Source organism: Phoenix dactylifera, chromosome 13 (assembly GCF_051530095.1).
Source record: "Phoenix dactylifera cultivar Ajwa chromosome 13, Ajwa_hap1_PhDact_Kaust_v1.1, whole genome shotgun sequence".
Classification (NCBI taxonomy): Eukaryota; Viridiplantae; Streptophyta; class Magnoliopsida; order Arecales; family Arecaceae; genus Phoenix; species Phoenix dactylifera.
In genome coordinates this window covers 10,878,434-10,901,374 of record NC_143202.1, presented here as the reverse complement: position 1 = coordinate 10,901,374, position 22,941 = coordinate 10,878,434, and the positions used below count along the sequence as shown (strand labels likewise).

At 51.1% G+C, this 22,941-nt stretch overlaps 1 protein-coding gene across 1 annotated transcript in view; it reads left to right on the top strand.

Moving 5' to 3' along the window:
* The first annotated feature begins 2,560 nt into the window (after positions 1-2,560).
* Positions 2,561-22,941, top strand: part of LOC149751440 (uncharacterized) — a 47,483-nt gene continuing 27,102 nt past the window's right edge. The window contains exons 1-2 of the mRNA XM_089927038.1: positions 2,561-3,027; positions 3,109-3,782. Coding sequence (XP_089783164.1) covers positions 2,821-3,027; positions 3,109-3,782 — 881 coding nt within the window. The 5' untranslated portion in view covers positions 2,561-2,820. The remainder of the gene's footprint in view (positions 3,028-3,108; positions 3,783-22,941) is intronic.

Genomic DNA, 22,941 nt, shown 5'->3' with positions numbered 1-22,941 from the left:
CTTGACTTGATTCGTGCCCTCATGGGTCACTTCAAGTCTGTCCCAAATTTCTTTTGCAGAATTACAAGTTGAAACCCTATTGAATTCATTACGGTCTAAGGCACAATAAAACACATTCATAGCTTTAGAGTTTAATTGTGCCTTCCTCATGTCATGTTCATCCCAATCCTTTTCTAATTTGGGTACCTTAACACCCTCTACATATGTGGATGGGATGTATGGGCCATTCACTACAATGGTCCACATCTCATAGTCTTGGGCTTGGATGAATATTCTCATCCTAGCCTTCCAGTATGAGTAGTCGGATCCATTGAAGAAAGGGGGTCTTTGGGTGGACTGACCCTCAATGTGAGAAGATCCAAATGGGATTGTCATTTTGATCTTTTAACTCTTGAGTGGAAGAGTTTTTGGTTCTGATACCACTTGTTGCCCAAATAGACAACCCAAGAGGGGGGGTGAATTGGGTTTTAAATTAATTTGGATAATTAAACGTTATGGATGATTAATTAAAAACTATTGCAAGTTATTTAATTAATGCTAAGTGCTGTGAGTGATGTGAGAGGAAGAAGAGAAGAGACAATCCAATGCAAACACAGAGTTTTATAGTGGTTCGGAGCTACCCCTTGCTCCTACGTCCACTCCCCAAGTCTCTCTTGGGAATTCACTATAACCCCCTTGGATTACAGCCGGTTGTTTTGCAAGCTCACAACCAAACTTGTTGTTTTACGAGCTCACAACGAACTCGGTCGGTTTTCCCAGGCTCACCGACTAGAACCAACCCCGATTGTTTTCCCGGGCTCACAATCAAACCCTTACACACGTTGGTTTTTAACTTGGCTCACCAACCAACCTTAATCCCCTTGATTCAATCCCCCGATTGAACCAAGTAATTACAAGTTATAGAAAGAAAGGAAAATAAGCTTCTCAAAAGCAGATGTAAAACAATATAATCAAAAGAGGAGTTTAGAAGCCCTCAAACGCTTTTAAGCTGAAGTAGAGGAATGGCTTCTTGAACTCCGGTCTCCTCTAGAATGAGTAGTCGACTTGAATGCAGGAGGAGGAGGCTTTAATTGCTGGGAAGATGTAGTTGGTTGCAGTAAATGCTGATCTTCCCCTTTTTCGTTGAAGAGCACGTTGCAGAGCTTGAAAGCTTGAATGCTTGGAGTGGAATGGTTGTTCTCTTCCTTGCTACAGTCTTCTGTGGCTATTTAAGCCAACCCCCACGGAAACTAGCCGTTACACTGCTTTTTCTGCCCGTTTTGCACACTCTGCGCAGCCTGACAATATGACCGTTGGTGGGTTGGAGTCGACTCGCGCGATCAGGAGTCGACTCGGCTGTAGCGGGAGTCGACTCAAGCTTTTCCGGAGTCGACTCGGCAACTGTTCCAAATTTGAATTAAAGTTGCCGTCACGACTGGGAGTCGACTCGTCTTGACCTGGAGTCGACTCGCCAACTTCTGGAGCTGACCTGGCAATTTTGGAGTCGGCTCATCCACTGAAGTCCGTGGATCCAATTTTGAATTTTGTCCACTCGAGTCGACTCGACTGTCCTTGGAGTCGACTCAAATCTCAGAGCCCGAACTCCCGATTCTCTGTCTTTTGGCTCATCCAGTCTTGGAGTCGACTCGAACTTCCTTGGAGTCGACTCGGCTCTCAGTTTCCGAAAGTTGGTCTTCTGCCTTTTGATGTGAAGCTTGTCTTGGAGTCGACTCGAGCTGTCTGGGAGTCGACTCGAATCTCAGAGGCAGTAACATGGTTTTCTGTCTGTCGATGGTCGCACAGTCTCGGAGTCGACTCGCGTATTGCGGGAGTCGACTCGAATCTCAGAGTCCATAAAATGCTCTCTGACCTTTTCTTTGTGTACCGCTGAGAGTCGACTCTTGCTTTCTCTGGAGTCGACTTGCCAACCATCGGAGTCGACTCGCGTTCCACTGGAGTCGACTCGAATCTCAGACTCGAAAACTGCTCTCTGACTTTTCTTTGTGTACCTCTTGGAGTCGACTCTTACTACCCTGGAGTCGACTCGTTGAACATTGGAGTCGACTCGCGCACTTCAGGAGTCGACTCGTTGACAGGTTCTGAGATGAGGCTTTCTGTTCTTCTTTCTGTTCTCAGTCGGAGTCGACTCGTACTAGTCTGGAGTCGACTCGAGCTCGTGCCAGTGAACTTGATACGCTTGGAGTCGACTCGTGATACTCGGGAGTCGACTCGAGTCTCAGACTTTGGTTCAGCAGACTTCTTAACTTATCCAAAATACTATGAACCAAATCTAGAGACACTTGGACAGGATTTTCACTGAAACACTCAATTGAATTCATTAGTAATCACAAGATATACTCAAATGCTTTGAGCTCATCAAAATCAAATGGGGTTTTAATCAATCACTCCACAATCTCCCCCTTTTTGATGATGACAAAACTTTGAGTATATGTAAAATGACTTGCTCAATAAATAATAAAATAAAATCCATAAATTGAAGCGGTCCGGAGGAAGAAACGGACTCCTCCGAGCGGGGTCCCACCGGCGAAGAAGCCCCGTCAGCAGGCGACTCCGACGCCGACAGACGGGTCCGGGCCCACCGATCAGGGGGACGCCGCGGGCTCGGACCGACAGTTGACGCCGCATCAGCCCTCCGGTGATGAGACTACCGTTTTTCTGGAGGTGTCATCTGGGCGCGCCCGAGACGGCCGGGTCGGACGCGGTCGGTCCCCAGCCCGGCCTTCGACTCGGTCGGCTTCGGATGATACGGGAAGGAGGGGCGCGCCGAGGCCCCGGCCGAGCGGGACCCTGTCGATTTCTGGCGCGGCCCCCGCCCCGAGCATGGTCGGCATGACTCTCCCCCAAGCGATGGGTAAGGGTAAGGCTGCAGAACCACCATCCGGCTCCGGGGCGAAGTCGGGGTCGGCCTTCACTTTCGCCGGCGCCCGAAACCTCGTCGAGACGGTGCTGCTGGAGGGGGACCGTAGGCAGGTCCGGCAGATGGGTATCCCTGAAGTTGGAGCTGCCAGCTGCGTCTGTCTCATGTCGGTGAGTGTTCTTTTGGTCGCTTTCGTCATTTATAGGCTCTATTGATCCCCGTCTGACGCTCTCATTTTTTCTACCTCTTAGCTCGCCCAATACATGATCCGCCTGGAGGAGAGCCACGAGGAACAGGCGAGGCTTCTGGCGAGGGCCGAGAGCCGACTGAAAGCTGTAGAGGAGGGAGGCCAGGCTGCGGCGGGGAGGACGACCAGGGACCTCGAGACGAGGCTCCAGGTGGCCGAAGAGCGGGCACTCGGCTTCGCCGCCCTCGAGAGGCAACTGTTGGAGGCTCAGGAGCAACTCAAGGTTGCCTCGGGTCTCGAAGGCGAGATCAGGAAGGCGGAGGAGCGGGCCGAAAAGCAGTCCCGGAAGGCTGCCGACTTTCGGGAGAGGTGGGAGAAGGCCCAGCAGTCGGCCGACAACGCCCGCAACCGAACCCGATCTCTTGAAGCCAAGCTGGCGGAATTGGAGTCGGCCTTTGAGGGGACTCGTGCGAGCAACCAGGAGCTTCATTCGCGCCTGGAGGAGGCTGAGGCTGCTCGCGTCGCTGCCGAGGCGAAGCACATGGAGGCTCGGGCCGATCTGCTGAGGGTCTCCTCCGAGGCGGACGACCGGATTGTGGCGAAGGTCATGGAAGCGAAAGCTCAGATTACGGAGCGAGCGGAGGCGGCGCTGGCCGAGAAGAGCGCGGAAATCGGGCGTCAGGCGATACAGGCCTATTGTCAGTCCGCCGAGTTCATCCGTGACATGTCGGATGCGGGGTCCGACTTCTTTGCCTTAGGCTTCGATGAAGGCCTGGCAAGGGTGTCCGCTAAATACCCCGGAATTGACCTGAGTGGGGTCTCCCTCCTCGACTCCCCTCCGATGCCATTGCCTGCCGATTCTCCAACCGTCTCCCTACCCTTCGCGGACGCGCTCGCCGTTCCTGACCCAGGGGTTCCTCCAAGCTGACTCTCTGTACTTTTCTTCGTTCTTTTCTTTGTATGTTGGCGTTTTGCCACGTTGTATGGGTCTCGACCCTGATGCAACGAAAGTTAATGCAAACAAAGTGTTTCCTCATTTCACTTTCGTCCTTCCTCTTTTTAACTCCTGGTAGCGCCTCGCCGACTCCTGACTCTTGAAGTTCTTCCGGCGCTAGGCCAGGCATCCGAGGGTTAGGCCTCAGGAAATTCTTCCGGCGCTAGGCCAGGCATCCGAGGGCTAGGCCTCAGGAAATTCTTCCGGCGCTAGGCCAGGCATCCGAGGGTTAGGCCTCAGGAAATTCTTCCGGCGCTAGGCCGGGCATCCGAGGGTTAGGCCTCAGGAAATTCTTCCGGCGCTAGGCCGGGCATCCGAGGGTTAGGCCTCAGGAAATTCTTCCGGTGCTAGGCCAGGCATCCGAGGGTTAGGCCTCAGGAAATTCTTCCGGCACTAGGCCCGGCATCCGAGGGTTAGGCCTCAGAAAATTCTTCCGGCGCTAGGCCAGGCATCCGAGGGTTAGGCCTCAGGAAATTCTTCTGGCGCTAGGCCAGGCATCCGAGGGTTAGGCCTCAGGAAATTCTTTCGCTGGTCGGCCAAGGCTGGCGCAAGCCGAGGCGACCGGTCGGGGCTTCAGGCTAGTCTGCTCCCGGGATGATCATCGGGTTAGCCTGGCATCCGAGGGCCGAGCCTCGGAGAATTCCGCTCGTTGGTCGGCCAAGGCTGGCGCAAGCCGAGGCGACCGGTCGGGGCTTCAGGCTAGTCTGCTCCCGGGATGATCATCGGGTTAGCCTGGCATCCGAGGGCCGAGCCTCGGGGAATTTCGCTCGTTGGTCGGCCAAGGCTGGCGCAAGCCGAGGCGACCGGTCGGGGCTTCAGGCTAGTCTGCTCCCGGGATGATCATCGGGTTAGCTTGGCATCCGAGGACCGAGCCTCGGAAAATTCCGCTCGTTGGTCGGCCAAGGCTGGCGCAAGCCGAGGCGACCGGTCGGGGCTTCAGGCTAGTCTGCTCCCGGGATGATCATCGGGTTAGCCTGGAATCCGAGGGCCGAGCCTCGGGGAATTCCGCTCGTTGGTCGGCCAAGGCTGGCGCAAGCCGAGGCGACCGGTCGGGGCTTCAGGCTAGTCTGCTCCCGGGATGATCATCGGGTTAGCCTGGCATCCGAGGACCGAGCCTCGGAGAATTCCGCTCGTTGGTCGGCCAAGGCTGGCGCAAGCCGAGGCGACCGGTCGGGGCTTCAGGCTAGTCTGCTCCCGGGATGATCATCGGGTTAGCCTGGCATCCGAGGGCCGAGCCTCGGGGAATTCCGCTCGTTGGTCGGCCAAGGCTGGCGCAAGCCGAGGCGACCGGTCGGGGCTTCAGGCTAGTCTGCTCCCGGGATGATCATCGGGTTAGCCTGGCATCCGAGGACCGAGCCTCGGGGAATTCCGCTCGTTGGTCGCGCGCCTATCACTTGCCGCTTGACGGGGTTTCTCCGTGGCCAGCTGCGATCGTGTTTCTCCTCCTCTCGAAGCGTCGCCTGGGGAACACCAGAAGGCCATTAAATGCTAATTGAGGCGTTACCTGGAAAATCGGACCGGCCAGTTGCTGCTTGCGAGGAGTGCCAGTTAAGCGGCCGCGATACGCGCGTTCTTCGAGGCAGATGCGGCCTGGACGCGTGCGGAGATATGTGGGCCGCGGGATACACGCCGCCCGGAGTGTCCTCGAGAGCCGGAACGGCTCCTGATTCGATGTGCCCGCATTTATTGGAGCCACCCGCATCGGAACGACCAGGGGGCCACAGTTTGGCTATAAATATAAGCGCAGGTGCGGTGGAGCCTGCCAAGCCGGAGCTGTTCAGGTTGCCATGGATCGTGGACCTCCTCTCCGGCGCGTGGCTGGGAAACCCCCGCCGGAGGAACGGGAGGCGCGCCCCTCGCAACTTCCGCCAACTAGTCGTTTCATCTGGGATCAACAGGGAGATTCTCTCCGGTGGAACTCCGCTCTAGGCGTTTCATCCGAGATCACGTCCCCCCTCTTTTCAATCCCACCTCCCGATTGAGCTCTGCGCTAGACGCTTCATCCGGGATCGCGCCTCCTCACGCTCTTCTCCCTTGTATTCCTTTCCTCCCCTTCTCCTGGGGAGGACCGGAATATCCCTTGGATGTGGCGTTCCTCTAGAAGCAGTGCGAACTTCTTCTTCGTCCGCGCCGGCTCTTCGTCTTTTGCGTGAGGCGTCGATGGCGCCTCCGGGGGGAAGCACCCACGCCCGGTGGGATTGTAGCTACTTCGGATGGAGGGTTCGGGATCCCAGATCTTCAGCTTAACGGAGTCCCCACCTCTTCCTTACTTTCTTTACTCCCCAATTCCCCTCTGGGAATTCTTTGTAATTACACGAACACGCCATTGTAACCAGGAATTATTGAGATGAAAAGGACTATACATTTTTTGAACTGTCTTTCTGGCTTTGTCTTTCTACTGGTAATACACCCGTAGGTTAGCGGAATTCCAGCTCCTTGGAATTTCTCAACCATCTAGGGCCTCCAACTGGTAGGAGCCAGGTCGGTTTACCCAGCGAACCCTATACGGGCCTTCCCAATTTGGCGCCAGCTTCCCACCTTCCGCGGGTTGAGATGCTTTGGCTCGCCTTAGCACCAGATCTCCGATTCTGAAAAGTTTTGGTCGGACCTTGGAGTTATAATTGTTAGATGTATGCCCTAGAAGCCAATTTGGCTGACACATTGTTGATTCTAGGGACATAATTTTGTACTTGACTATTTATTATTGAATAAATAAAAGGCATCTTTTTCATTCATATTGTTTATGTGTCTATGAATCGTCCAAGAAATTAATAAGATGATGATACATATTCTCAAGAGTTGAGAATTTGAGCCATGTATCATTGGTGATTAATTTCTAAATGCTCCTGATCAATGGATCATCACGAGGACGGTGATCGATCCGATCAGTGCACAGATCACTCTCCTTCTGGATGGACGAGACTTGAGTCCACAGTGTAGGGACACTGAAGTGATAGTGCAGGTGCTTGTTAGAGAACAAGGGTACTGAGCGTGACCAAGACAAGAAGTCACTTGGATGTCTATCCACTCGTCAGTGACTTGCTTGATGTTGCAGTAGTGTGACTGGTCCTTTGACCTGCGGTGCTTCGGCTACTCACAGTGAGGTTATTGTAGTTTGACTGCACACATACATGGTCTCTAGCCATATGGGTCCATGCAGTGTAGATTGGCTGCAGTAGGTTCACTGTAGGAGTAGGGTATGCACCTACAAGGAATCTATCGACCTTGATAGAAGAGGAGTGATCCTATGTGATTTGTTAGACTGAGTTCTAAGACCTTGGCCAGGGCAGTAAAGTGGAGAAAGAGTTTTCCACTATCGAACTCAAGTCGAATAAATCTTGACATATGACAGACGATGGGGTTTGACGAGTTGTCCATGACCTCCGTCCTGTAGGGATCCACGATAGTAGGACTGTATCACACGTTAACTGCACCTAGAGGTTCATCATTCCATTCTGCTGGGTAGCCACTACATGCTGCTAGGTGTCACTGGTGGATGGTGGGACTCATAGGGATTATCTTGATGATCGATAAACCCTAATGAGTTGAGTTGGAATCGTTCCAACCCATTGAAAGGAGTTTTCAATGATATAGTGATAGAGATCACAATATATCTCACTACCAGTCAGAATAGAACCTATGGGGTCACACACACTAGAAGTATTGACCGATCCGATGGTTGAAATCGTGATTAGGAATCACAAGAAATCAATTTGATTGATAAAAAGTTGAAGAAGGAAAAAGGAATTAATTAATTGGACTTGAAACAAGAATCCTACTTCGGGTAGGATTCCTAGAGTCCTAATTGGATTAGGATTGGGAATCCTAGTTGGAGTAGGACTGGAATTCCTATTTGGAATAGGATTCCTACAATCCTAATGAGATTAGGAATTTTGAATTAAAATTGGATTCCTACTTGGAGTAGGATTCCTAGAAATCCTAATTGGATTAGGACTTCGGATTCAAATAGAGTCCTAATTGGATTAGGACTAAAATTAAAATACATCCTAATTGGATTAGGATTCCTTAAGTCTAAATTAATTATTAATCTAATGAATCAACATGACTCCTAATTGGATTAGGATTGAAGAGTTCAATTGAGTCATGATTCATTCAAGTCCTAATTGGATTAGGACTAGCATAGATTGAACCCAATTTGGTTAAGCCTAATTGGATTAGGACTTAACCACATTAGGGCATCCAAATCCTTACCTAATGAGGATTAGGGCAACCATGAAGGAGGGGCACACGCCCCTCCTCCTTTCATATTGCTTGGTGCGGCAACAAGAGGGGCCGGCGCCCCTCTTGGAATTATTTCAAGGGAGCTCCTAAAAGTTAGGAGCTCCACTTGTTATTTAAAGAGGGCTTCATGGGGGCTGACCTAATAGAAGAGAAGGCTTCTTCCTTGCTGCCGTACGCCCCCCTCTTGCTCCTCCTTTGGTTCAGCCGCCATTAGCAAAGGGAAAAGAAGAGGAGGCCTCTCCCTCCTCTTGGTCTTCTTCCTTGGCTTCAACGCGTGTGAAGAGAAGAAGGCTGCGAAGGGATTTGATCTTCTTCCTCTTCTTCATCCTTCTTCTTCCTCCTCTCAAGTGCAATCAAGAGTTGATTGAAAGAGAGGACATCAGCCATCAAAGCTATCTCTGCAAGGGAGCTAGTACCCCGGTGAGATAGAGAGCTTGGATCGGATCCTGCTTCGTGTGGATACCCGTAGAGGCCGGACGTTTGAACGGCTTCAAGCGAACCCTCTTCCAAAACCACGAATTCAGATTTGCGGTGATCATCTACCCGCGCAAGGTGAAGATTTGATCTTCCTATTAGTTTTAAAAGTTTTAATTCTTACCTAATTACGAAAGGTCTCGAAACAACGTTCATGCGATGAACGTCGAACCCGTGCATGCCGATTCCGCTGCCATCTGAAAAATTTTTGAAATATCAGCGGCATGGGCGGGTTCCCAACAGTGGTATCAGAGCCTAGGCTTCGTAGATTAAGGTAAGAATTAAATATCTAAAGGCATATTAGATCTGAAAATTAAATGATCATGCATGCTGAAAAATTCTGCATGCAGATTTTTTCAGGGGTGCTGATTTTTACATGCTGATTTTTATGTGATAAAAAGATGATTCTAATTGCATTGTTAATGGGATTACAAAGTTTAGAATCAAGATTAGCATGATCAGCGACCTATGTCATGATATAATCAGTTAAGTTTCAGATCTGAAAATTATAATTGTTGCATACGGTGATGATCATAGGATTCAACCCCTTTTGGTATCAAATGTAATGACCTGCGATGTGATCTGCGATGTCATGTAATTTTTCAGATGCTTGCATGCATCTTATTTGATGTTTTGAGAGGCCTGCGTGCCTCCTAAAAGGAGATGTAAATTATTTTTATTTTTATTTTACATCTGGTTGTATTTCTGTGATGTGATGTACATCAACGATCAAGTCGAAGACGATGCATGAGATGAACAGGGGTCTAAGCGGTTGATGGCGATGGGATCAAGAGTTGATCAAGGATCGAATCAAGGAAGCTTGGATCCAATTCAAGAGTTGAAGACCACTTGATCGATTGATGTGCATGTGCTTGTAATACGACCTAATTAGAATCCATGATCATCACCTAGTTAAAGTTTAGCTTTAATTATTGCCGCGATTATAACTGCCTGCAATGCGCCGTTTGCATGTGATGTGAATGAGAGTCGGGTAGATAGGTCTACATGTGATGTAGCAAACCCAATTGAGACCTAAATCAAAACCTCCTCAATCAAGTCGAGAGTGAACCGACATGAGCAAATCATATTAGATTAATTGATCTAATTGGTGTCTAGGAAAGCATGAAAGGTGGTTACTTAATTAGGACCTTACTCTCTGAGTAAGGGGAGCCTCCCACCTGCTTATCTGGCCAATTGTTCGATTACCTCTTATGAAAGGCTCAAGTTGCAAACACTAAGACCTGATTAACCAATATTAAGTCAATAGGTCTTCCACTGTAGTAGAGCTGCTAAGGCCTTTCTGATGTTGACTTGTCTCGGCTGGATACAGTGGTCAAGTTGCATTGGGGGGCTGGACCTCTCTATAGACATGAGATGTTGTAGGGTAAAGGTGGGGTTGGGCACCAATAACTGTTAGGTGAGGACCCAATGACGACTTTATTCCTACGGTTATACAGTGGGTCTGACTTAACTAAGAAATGAGACCAATAACTGTTAGGTGAGGTCTTCATGGCTTAGAGACCAAGTTGCACTGCAACATGCTTGAGAAGCATTGTACAAGAGTTGTACACTCATCCATCTATGTGTCACCAATAACTGTTAGGTGAGGTGGCATGTAAATTGGTGGGACCGCAGTACCCACTAGAAACCCTAGTCGTGTGGGATTTCCGTTTTCCTACCAGGGGAGTGTGAGGAATTCGAGAAAATAGTGGGAGTCACAATTTGTTCTAAAAGACCTTAGGACAGATTAGGATCAAGTACAAAAGTCTAACTAGAATATTTACTCTCTGCAGATACAATGTCGGCTTCAAACCCTTTGACCCGTATTCTTGAGACCAACCGACTGACCGGAACCAATTACAAGGACTGGCTTAGAAATCTCAAAATAGTTTTGGACTGTGAGAAGATAGGCTACATACTCGATTCAGATATCCCCACATTACCAGCACGTCCCACTGATGTTCAGCGTGAGATGCATAAAAAGTGGTTGGACGATGACATTAGAGTAAAATGCTATATGATGGCATCTATGTCTAATGAACTCCAATGCCAGCATGAAAATATAAAGACTGCTAGGGACATACTGGCACACCTGCAAGAGTTGTATGGTGAGCAAAGTCGCACAGCTCGTTTTGAAGTGTCCAAGAGGCTTTTCAAAGCGAAGATGCGCGAGGGGCAGTCTGTCCATGATCACGGTCTGACCATGATCAAGGACCTAGAGGAGCTTGAGAAGCTCGGTATGGACATGCACAAGGAATTGCAAGTGGATTTGATCCTACAGTCACTTCCTGATTCATTTGGTCAGTTTATAGTAAACTACCACATGAATAAGATTGAATGCACTAAGACTGAACTAATCAACATGTTGGTAACTGCTGAGGGAGCCTTGAAAGGTTCAAGGGGCAATGTCCTCGCTGCTGAGTTGACTTCTGGTTCCAAGAGAAAGTCTACTTGGAAGAAAAAGAAGCCTGCAAAGAAGCAGAAGAAAGACAAGAAGCCAAAGAAGGAAGTTCAAAAGAAAAGGGCTAACGACAAAGGAAAATGTTTCCACTGCAATGTCGAAGGCCACTGGAAGAGAAACTGTCCTTCATACCTCGAGAGCCTGAAGAACAAGAAAGGTGACACACCTTCAGAAGGTATAGACTTGCTCATTATTGAAACTAATCTAACGGTTTCTTCTACTTCTAGTTGGGTTATAGATTCTGGTTCTAGTGCTCATTTGTGCACTACCATGCAGGGTCTAAAGGAAAGTAGAAGGCTGGCGGAAGGTGCAGTAACCCTTCGGGTTGGCAACGGGGCAAAAGTTGCTGCTGTGGCTGTGGGCACCTACCATCTGCGACTACCGTCTGGATTTAGTTTAATACTTAGAGACTGTTATTATGTACCTGTTGCTAGCAGAAATTTGATTTCTGTTTCATGTCTAGCACAGGAAGGTCATGTTTTTACATTTGACAAAGACTGCTGTTCTATTTATTTAAGAAATAAAATAGTCGCACGTGGTTTCATGATTGACAGTCTCTATCATTTACATATGGATGTATCTGTGAATGTTACCGAGCAAGATGTGAGTGCCAAAGGATCCAAAAGATCCAGAGATGAGATAAACCAAAGGTATTTGTGGCACCTTAGGCTTGGCCATATTGGAGAGGACAGAATGAACAAAATGGATAAAGATGGGCTTTTAGGCTCATTGACTTCCGAATCATATCCAGTTTGCGAGACCTGTCTTCAAGGAAAAATGGCTAGACTGCCCTTTGTAGGACATGGGGAGAGGACCATTGAAATACTTACCCTAGTACATACAGATGTATGTGGCCCATTCGATGTGCTAGCCAGGGGACGTTATTCTTACTTCATTACCTTTACCGATGATTATTCACGGTATGGGTATGTGTATCTTATGAGACACAAGTCTGAATCCTTTGAAAAGTTCAAAGAGTTCAAAAATGAAGTAGAAAAACAAACTGAAAAACCTCTTAAGGCTCTTCGATCAGATCGAGGAGGAGAATACCTTAGTGGGGAATTCCGGGACTATCTCAAAGAAAACGGCATAGTCTCACAATGGACACCTCCGGGTACACCTCAACTCAACGGGGTGTCAGAGAGGAGGAATCGGACCCTATTGGATATGGTCAGGTCCATGATGAGCTTCACTGATTTACCTATGTTTCTTTGGGGAGATGCCTTACTCACAGCGATTTATTTATTGAATAGAGTTCCCTCTAAATTCGTTCCTACCACACCGTATGAGATATGGCATGGTAAGAAACCAAGTCTGGGTCATCTCAAGATTTGGGGGTGTCCGGCCCACGTCAAGCGACTACAGGCGGACAAGTTAGAGGCTAGGACCATAAGTGCTCGTTTTATAGGATATCCTAAAGAGTCATTAGGATACAATTTTTACGTCTCAGAGGATCACAATGTGTTTGTGAGCCGTCATGCCATCTTCTTGGAAAATCAGTTTATCCTTGATAGAGGCAGTGGGAGGAAAATTGAGCTTGAAGAGAAAGTCTCTGAAAAGCAACGAGTCATGGATCCTAAAGAACCTATTCATAAGGAGCCAGTACACGATGTCCCTCAACCACCTCGTAGATCTAGTAGGGTCTCCCATCCTCCCGATAGATACTTAGGTATACTAGAAGAGGATACCGAGGAAATGTTCCTAGTGGGAGATAGGGATCACATACAGGATCCCAAAACCTACAACGAGGCGATATCTGATATCGATTCCGAGAAATGGCTGAAAGCTATGAAGTCAGAGATAGACTCCATGCATTCCAACCAAGTCTGGACCTTAGTAGATCCACCAGAAGGTATTGTACCTATTGGATGCAAATGGATCTACAAAAGAAAAATAGGTTCGGATGGAGAGGTAGAGACCTATAAGGCAAGGCTTGTGGCAAAAAGGTATAGTCAGCGCGAAGGCATTGACTATCAGGAGACCTTTTCACCTGTAGCCATGCTAAAATCCATCCGAACATTGCTTGCCATTGCAGCATTTCATGATTATGAAATTTGGCAGATGGATGTGAAAACTGCTTTCCTGAATGGATATCTTGATGAAGATATCTATATGGAACAGCCTTTGGGTTTCACTTCCAGTGATGGAGATCACAAGGTCTGCAAGCTGCAAAGGTCCATCTATGGACTAAAGCAAGCCTCTCGGAGTTGGAACACTCGTTTCGATGATGCAATCAAAACGTTTGATTTCATCAAAAACGAAGAGGAACCATGTGTTTATAAAAAGGTTAGTGGGAGTGCTGTCATTTTTCTCGTACTGTACGTAGATGACATTCTCCTGATTGGGAATGATATTCCCATGTTAACCTCGGTCAAGGTCTGGTTGTCAAAAGAATTCTCCATGAAAGACCTTGGGGAAGCATCCTATATTTTGGGAATAAAGGTCTATAGAGATAGATCTAAAAGGATGCTTGGCCTTTCACAGAAGATGTACATAGAGGAGGTGCTGAAGAGGTTCAGCATGGAAAACTCCAAGAGGGGTCTCTTACCCCTAAGGCATGGAATTCATCTCTCCAAGAAGATGTGCCCCAACACATCTGAGGAGATTCAACGCATGAGCAAGATTCCTTATGCATCGGCAATAGGAAGCCTCATGTATGCCATGCTATGTACACGACCTGATATAGCTCTTGCTGTGAGTGTCATAAGCAGATATCAGTCGAATCCAGGTGAAGAACACTGGACAGCTGTGAAGAACAGTCTTAAGTACTTGAGAAGAACTAAGGACATGTTCTTGGTCTTTGGGAGAAGATCAGAGTTGAAGGTAGAAAGATGCACACATATTGATGATAGAAAGTCAACATCAGAATATGTGCAATTGTGGTTCAGTAAATTGGAAGAGTTCCAAACAACCGATCATTATAGATTCTACCTTAGAAGCTGAATGTTAAGCCGTATCTAAGGGTGCAGTGGAAACCTTCTGATTAAAAGTTAATTGCAGAATTAGGTGTAATGTCATTAGATGCCACGACACTTTACTGCGATAACATTGGCACCATAACACTAGCTATGGAGCCATGGTCTCATCAGAAGTCCAAGCACATAGAGCGGCGCTTCCATTTCATACGCGACTATGATATAGAGGTGCAGAGAGTAGACTCCGCGGATAACGTGGCAGACCCTTTCACTAAGCAGCTGAGTCAGCAAAAGACTGAAGCCCACCTTGAGAAGATGGGCGTAAGATATATGACCAATTGGCTTTAGTGCAAGTGGGAGATTGTTAGATGTATGCCCTAGAAGCCAATTTGGCTGACACATTGTTGATTCTAGGGACATAATTTTGTACTTGACTATTTATTATTGAATAAATAAAAGGCATCTTTTTCATTCATATTGTTTATGTGTCTATGAATCGTCCAAGAAATTAATAAGATGATGATACATATTCTCAAGAGTTGAGAATTTGAGCCATGTATCATTGGTGATTAATTTCTAAATGCTCCTGATCAATGGATCATCACGAGGACGGTGATCGATCCGATCAGTGCACAGATCACTCTCCTTCTGGATGGACGAAACTTGAGTCCACAGTGTAGGGACACTGAAGTGATAGTGCAGGTGCTTGTTAGAGAACAAGGGTACTGAGCGTGACCAAGACAAGAAGTCACTTGGATGTCTATCCACTCGTCAGTGACTTGCTTGATGTTGCAGTAGTGTGACTGGTCCTTTGACCTGCGGTGCTTCGGCTACTCACAGTGAGGTTATTGTAGTTTGACTGCACACATACATGGTCTCTAACCATATGGGTCCATGCAGTGTAGATTGGCTGCAGTAGGTTCACTGTAGGAGTAGGGTATGCACCTACAAGGAATCTATCGACCTTGATAGAAGAGGAGTGATCCTATGTGATTTGTTAGACTGAGTTCTAAGACCTTGGCCAGGGCAGTAAAGTGGAGAAAGAGTTTTCCACTATCGAACTCAAGTCGAATAAATCTTGACATATGACAGACGATGGGGTTTGACGAGTTGTCCATGACCTCCGTCCTGTAGGGATCCACGATAGTAGGACTGTATCACACGTTAACTGCACCTAGAGGTTCATCATTCCATTCTGCTGGGTAGCCACTACATGCTGCTAGGTGTCACTGGTGGATGGTGGGACTCATAGGGATTATCTTGATGATCGATAAACCCTAATGAGTTGAGTTGGAATCGTTCCAACCCATTGAAAGGAGTTTTCAATGATATAGTGATAGAGATCACAATATATCTCACTACCAGTCAGAATAGAACCTATGGGGTCACACACACTAGAAGTATTGACCGATCCGATGGTTGAAATCGTGATTAGGAATCACAAGAAATCAATTTGATTGATAAAAAGTTGAAGAAGGAAAAAGGAATTAATTAATTGGACTTGAAACAAGAATCCTACTTCGGGTAGGATTCCTAGAGTCCTAATTGGATTAGGACTGGGAATCCTAGTTGGAGTAGGACTGGAATTCCTATTTGGAATAGGATTCCTACAATCCTAATGAGATTAGGAATTTTGAATTAAAATTGGATTCCTACTTGGAGTAGGATTCCTAGAAATCCTAATTGGATTAGGACTTCGGATTCAAATAGAGTCCTAATTGGATTAGGACTAAAATTAAAATACATCCTAATTGGATTAGGATTCCTTAAGTCTAAATTAATTATTAATCTAATGAATCAACATGACTCCTAATTGGATTAGGATTGAAGAGTTCAATTGAGTCATGATTCATTCAAGTCCTAATTGGATTAGGACTAGCATAGATTGAACCCAATTTGGTTAAGCCTAATTGGATTAGGACTTAACCACATTAGGGCATCCAAATCCTTACCTAATGAGGATTAGGGCAACCATGAAGGAGGGGCACACGCCCCTCCTCCTTTCATATTGCTTGGTGCGGCAACAAGAGGGGCCGGCGCCCCTCTTGGAATTATTTCAAGGGAGCTCCTAAAAGTTAGGAGCTCCACTTGTTATTTAAAGAGGGCTTCATGGGGGCTGACCTAATAGAAGAGAAGGCTTCTTCCTTGCTGCCGTACGCCCCCCTCTTGCTCCTCCTTTGGTTCAGCCGCCATTAGCAAAGGGAAAAGAAGAGGAGGCCTCTCCCTCCTCTTGGTCTTCTTCCTTGGCTTCAACGCGTGTGAAGAGAAGAAGGCTGCGAAGGGATTTGATCTTCTTCCTCTTCTTCATCCTTCTTCTTCCTCCTCTCAAGTGCAATCAAGAGTTGATTGAAAGAGAGGACATCAGCCATCAAAGCTATCTCTGCAAGGGAGCTAGTACCCCGGTGAGATAGAGAGCTTGGATCGGATCCTGCTTCGTGTGGATACCCGTAGAGGCCGGACGTTTGAACGGCTTCAAGCGAACCCTCTTCCAAAACCACGAATTCAGATTTGCGGTGATCATCTACCCGCGCAAGGTGAAGATTTGATCTTCCTATTAGTTTTAAAAGTTTTAATTCTTACCTAATTACGAAAGGTCTCGAAACAACGTTCATGCGATGAACGTCGAACCCGTGCATGCCGATTCCGCTGCCATCTGAAAAATTTTTGAAATATCAGCGGCATGGGCGGGTTCCCAACAATAATATCGGGCCACCCTTCGCTGATACATCGCCATCCGAACCTGCGCCATTTCCCTCGCTTCTTCCAAGAGGTCCAGGTTCCCTCGGAGTTGCTCCGAATTGGCCTCGGGTCGGTGCGCAGCCACCCGGGGCGAGGGGAGTCCGAGCTCTACGGGGACAACCGCTTCCGTGCCATAGGTTAGGCTGAAAGGCGTCTCCCCGGTAGGGGTCCGATGCGTGGTCCGATACGCCCAAAGGACGTTCTCGAGTTCTTCGACCCAAGCTTGCCCCGTCCGACCGATTCGCGCCTTAATTCCTTGGAGGATTGTCCGGTTTGTCACCTCGGCCTCACCGTTGGTTTGGGGATGCGACACAGATGTGAACCGATACTCGATCCCGAACTCCTCGCAGAAGTCACGGAAATGCTTGTTGTCGAATTGTCGACCATTATCCGAGATGAGGACTCGGGGTACCCCAAATCGGACAATGATGTTTTTCTTCACGAACTTCCGGACTTGCGCCTCCGTGATAGTGGCCAGCGGCTCTGCCTCCACCCACTTGGTGAAGTAGTCGATTGCAACAATCAAGAATTTTCGCTGGGCTGAAGCGACGGAGAATGGTCCGAGGATATCCATTCCCCACTGTGCGAAGGGCCAGGGTGCGGTGATTGGTGCCAAGGGGACAGAAGGGACTCTCTGGACGTTGGCGTGGCGCTGGCAGGCGTCGTATTTCCGTACATAATCCTTTGAGTCCTCCAACAAGGTAAGCCAATAATAGCCTTGCCTCATGATCTTGTGCGCCAAGGACCTAGCCCCGAGTGGGATCCGCAGACGCCCTCGTGGACTTCGCCGAGGACGTAGGCTGCCTCCGAGGGGCGGAGGCACCTTAAGAGGGGGCGGTAAACGAGGTCCGATACAGCCTCCCTTCATAGAGTACGTAGTGGGCGGACTTCTTGACAAGTCGCCGAGCCTGATCTTCGTCTTCAGGGAGGATCCCTTCAGCGAGGTAGGCGACGAGCGGGTCCATCCAAGACGGCTCCGGATCAATCTCCATCACCGCTCCAGCCTCGCCGATGCTCGGGGCATCCAGGGTCTCCAGGTAGATTGCCCTCGACAAGTTGTGCGCCTCTGCGCCCACCAAGCGGGACAACCTGTCGGCCCTGGCATTTTCGCTTCTGGGGACCTGCTGGATGTCGACACTGCCGAGGTCGGGAATGAGTGCTTGCACCTTCCGGACGTAGTTCTGCATGGTCGGGCTCCGGGCCTCGAACTCCCCACGGACCTGCCCGACCACCAGCTGGGAGTCGGTGAAGACCTTCAAACGCCGGATGCCGAGCTCCCCGGTGAGTTTGAGTCCCGCGACTAGGGCCTCGTACTCCGCCTCGTTGTTGGTAACTGGAAATCCAAACCTCAAGGCATACTCGGCTATCACTCCATCAGGACTGGTAAGGACCAGCCCGGCCCCTCCACCCTCGGGGTTCGACGACCCATCGATGTGAAGCGTCCAGGTCGGGAGGTCGAGGCTGGGCATTTCCGGCGGTCTAGGTTCCGCCTCCTGCACCGTGCACTCAGCGAGGAAGTCCGCGAGCACCTGGGCCTTGATGGCGGGTCGAGGCTGGTAGCGAATGTCGAACTCACCGAGTTCTACTGCCCACTTCACCAGCCGTCCCGCATTCTCGGGGTTGCTGAGGATCTGTCGTAACGGTTGATCAGTTAAGAGGGTGACAGAATGGGCCTGGAAATAGGGGCGGAGCCTCCTGGTCGCGGTCAGCAGCGCGAAGGCGATCTTTTCAGCCTTCGTATACCGCGTCTCGGCGTCCCGTAGGACCCGGCTGATGTAGTACACAGGCTTCTGGAGCTTCGCCTCTTCCCGAACCAGCACCGCACTGACCGCGGTTGGGGAGACCGCCAGATAGAGGTAGAGCATCTCCCCTTCCTGCGGCTTGGATAGCAGGGGAGGAGACGCCAGGTATTCCTTGAGCTGGTCGAACGCTGCTTAATATTCGGCCGTCCAGAGGAAGTCTTTCGGGCGTTTTAACACCTTGAAGAATGGTTGGCAGCGTTCGGCCGATTTTGCCACAAATCGTCCGAGCACGGCGACCCTTCCAGCGAGCTCCTGAACCTCCTTCACTTTAGTCGGAGGGGACATACCTTGGATAGCCTTGATTTTGTCCGGGTTGGCTTCGATACCCCGCTGGTTGACAATGAAACCGAGGAACCTCCCGGCCGAAGCGCCAAAGGCGTACTTCGCTGGGTTCAGCTTCATGCGAAACTTCCGCAAGGTGGTGAAAGTCTCCTCCAGATCCACGATGTGCTGGTCTGCCTGGCGGCTCTTCACCAGCATATCGTCCACGTATACCTCCATGTTCCGGCCGATTTGCTCTTTGAAGATTTTGTTGACAAGGCGCTGGTAAGTGGCGCCAGCGTTCTTCAGACCGAAGGGCATTACCTTGTAGCAGTACAGCCCCCGGTCCGTTATAAAGGCAGTTTTCTCCTCATCCTGTGGGGCCATCATTATCTGGTTGTAACCGGAGAAGGCGTCCATGAAAGACAGCAGCTGATATCCGGAAGTTGCGTCGACCAGTTGGTCTATCCGCGGAAGCGGGAAGCTATCCTTAGGGCACGCCTTGTTCAGGTCGGTATAGTCGACGCACATCCTCCACTTCCCGCTCGCCTTCCGGACAAGTACAACATTTGCCAGCCACTCGGGGTAACTCACCTCCCTTATGAATCCTGCCTCCAAGAGTTTGTCTACCTCCTGGTCGACCATCCGGATCCGATCCGGGGCACAGTGTCTCTTCTTCTACTTCACTGGCCGGTGGGTCGGGTCGACGTTGAGGGCATGAGAAATGACCTCCGGGTCGATCCCAGGTACATCGGCCGCCGACCAGGCAAATACATCGGCATTGGCTCGGAGGAATTCCACCAACCGGGCCCGAGCTCCCGGGTTGAGATTGGCGCCGACCCGGACCACCCGGTCCTGGCGGCCTTCCTCGAGGGAAACTTCGACCACACCCTCGGCCGGCTCCCCCTGCCGCAAGGCCACCTCGTCTCTTGCATCAAGGGACTCGACGCTTAGGGCTTCTGCGGGCTTCTTCCCTTTGAGGGTCGCTAGGAAACATTGCCGTGCGGTCGGTTGGTCGCCTCGGACCTCTCCGATCCCGACCGCCGTGGGGAACCGCATGAGCAAGTGGTACGTAGAGACCACCGTACGAAGGGCGTTCAGTCCGGGTCGTCCGAGGATAGCGTTGTAGGCCGAGGGAACACGGACGACCAAGAATCCGAGTCGCACCGTGGCTTCTGCGGGTGCGACGCTCGCAGTCACAGGCAGCTCAACGACACCTTCCGCCGGGACAGCGTCACCGGTGAATCCTATGAGGGGGGTGGATATTTTGTGCAACAATTGTCTGGACAAGCCCATCTTTTGGAAGGCCTCGTAAAACAAGATATCAGCTGAGCTTCCACTATCCACAAGAACACGCCTTACATCATAGTTTGCCATAGTGAGGGAGATCACCATGGCGTCATCGTGGGGGGTCTGAACCCCCTTTACATCCTCATCACAAAAGGTGATTACATTGCCGACCCTCTGCCTCTTTGCGACGGCCGCCCCTGACGCCTCCGTCGAGCCCCCTGCGTTCCTCACGGGCCGGGGGCAGCCTCCAGTGATAGTGTGGATCACGCCCGCAACGGGTCGATTCTGCTCTCGAGGCTCCGGAGGAGCCGGGTCGGCCGGACGCGGGTCTGCGGGGGGACATCGGTCGCTCACATATCGACCGAGACGCCCCCGACGGATGAGAGCCTCGATCTCGTCCCGAAGCTGGAAGCAGTCCTCTGTGTCGTGGCCGTGGTCTCGGTGGTACTCACAGTACGCCCGGGAGGGCCTCTTCCCAGGTATCCTCCGCATCTGTCTCGGGGCCGGGAGGTCCTCCCGCCCTTTGATCTCCATAAGGATCTGGGCCCGGGGTGTCAGGAGAGGGGTGTACCGGTTGAAACGTCGGGGCGGAGAACGAGGGCGTGGGGCGCCGTAGTTCTTCGCCGGCGACGGGCTTCTGCGCCGACGCTGGGGCGTCGGGCTCCTCCTCTGGCGTGCCTCTTTCCGCCTTTTCTTCCCAAGCTTTGGAGGGATCTCGACGGCCTCCTTGCTCCGGTGGGCGGCCGCCTCCTCGGCGTCCGCATACTGGTTCGCCCGGGACAACAGCTCTGGGAAGCTCCGCGGCAGGCGTTTGTCCAGGGAGAAGGTGAGTCTGCCCTTCCGGAAGCCACGCTTCAGTGCTGAAAGAGCTACCTCCTGACTCAGGTTCCGGACCTCCAGCGTAGCCCTGTTGAAGCGGGTAAGATAATCCCGCAGGCTTTCTCCCTCGTTTTGCCGGACATCAAAGAGGGAGTCGGAGACCAGTCGCGCTGGCTACTGACGGCGAAATGAGTGATGAAGAGGCGGGTGAACTGGTCGAAGGACCGGATTGAGTCAGCCTCCAGCCCGGCGAACCACGCCCTCGCCGGGCCACGGAGGGTTGCCGGAAAAGCCTTGCAGAGAAGGGGATCTGATGCTCCGTGGAGGAGCATAAGGGTCCTGAAACTCTCGACGTGATCCCGCGGGTCCGCCGCCCCGTCATAGGGCTCGATCGCCGGCATTTTGAACCCCGGCGGATTCGGGGTCCGCAGGATCCTCGAGGCAAGCGCCGGCTGGGAGGAGATCTCTAAGTCGGCGAAGGGATCTTTAGAATGGCCCTTCAGGACCTGGAGTTGTCGGTGGAGATCGTCCACCCGCCGGTCCAGGGAGCGCGACCGGTGGGTGGGAGACAAGGAGCGGCGAGAGGGGGACCGACTGGAGCGCGGGTTCCTCAAGGACTGGGGGGTCTGGGAACGCGCCCGGGCCCGCCTCTCGTACCCCGCGCAGCTCCGGTGGGAAGGTCCCGGCAGAATGGAGCGTGCTCGAGAATCCTCCTCGTGCCGGCGCTCCTCCCCATGGGAGAGGAAGGAGCGCGGGTTGAGGAGGACAGGCGAACGCTCAGGCAGCGGTGGCTCCTGAGCCCGCTGCGGCGCCCGGGACATCGCACCCTGCAGATTCTGCACCGCCTCCGCGAGGGTGCGAACCTGCTGGGTTAGCTGGTCGAACTAGGCGGCTTCGACCGTCTGAATGGGCGGTGGGGCGGTGGAGTGTTGCTGAGAGTGTGTTGGAGATGCAGCGGCCTCCCGGCCAGAGGCGCGAGAGGCCCCGCGACCGGGAGCATTGGAAGCTCCACGACCACCTCGCCGTGCCATTACGATCGCTCTGAGATCCGGGCCCTTCCTCTAGCGCCAACTGTTGCTGGGGGTCCAAACCGAGAATGATTGGCACAGCGGTGTGAATGGGGTTCCCTTGAAATTACTTCGGTTGCGCTCCGCCTTCCGCCGGGAGACCTGCAAGCAAGCCTCGCACCACCACCGGGGTAGTGGGGGCCCTCCGACGATCAAGTTAGGGGAGATCGAAGGAGAAGAAGAGATAGCAGGTAAGATAATACTCTGGAAAATCTTGCTTACCCTCCCCCTTCCCCCTCCAGCCCCATATATATCAGGCTGGGGGGTTTTTCTGGGGATTGGTCATCGTGTGGCACGATGGGGTTGCCACTGACGTGGCCGTTACAGGGCGTCGTGGGGCAGCGCCGGGTACGGCCATGGCAGGGCGTAGTGGAGCTCCGCTTTGTACGGCTGTTACAGGGGATCGTGGGGCAGCGCCGGATTCGGCCGTTGCAGGGAGTAGTGGAGCAGGGGGCCGCGGCGTGCCTCAGGGGAACAGTCTGTTATTGTCAAGAGATTGCCGACCCGAGGTCGGATTGCTGGATCAAGGGGCAACCGACTCGGGGTCGGACTGCGGAGCCGAAGATATCCGACCCGAGGTCGGATTGCTGGATCAAGGGGCAGCCGACTCGGGGTCGGGCTGCGGAGCCGAAGATATCCGACCCGAGGTCGGATTGCTGGATCAAGGGGCAGCCGTAGTCTTCCTGGGCGCACGTGCCGGTCACGTGGGGCATGGTGGCTAAGTTCCCCCGTAACAGTATCCGATGTGGGACCTTTCGATACCTAAGTTAGATAGACTCTTAGAAAATAGTGAAGATGCTGTGAGAGCAGCAGAGCGATAGTATAAGGGCGTA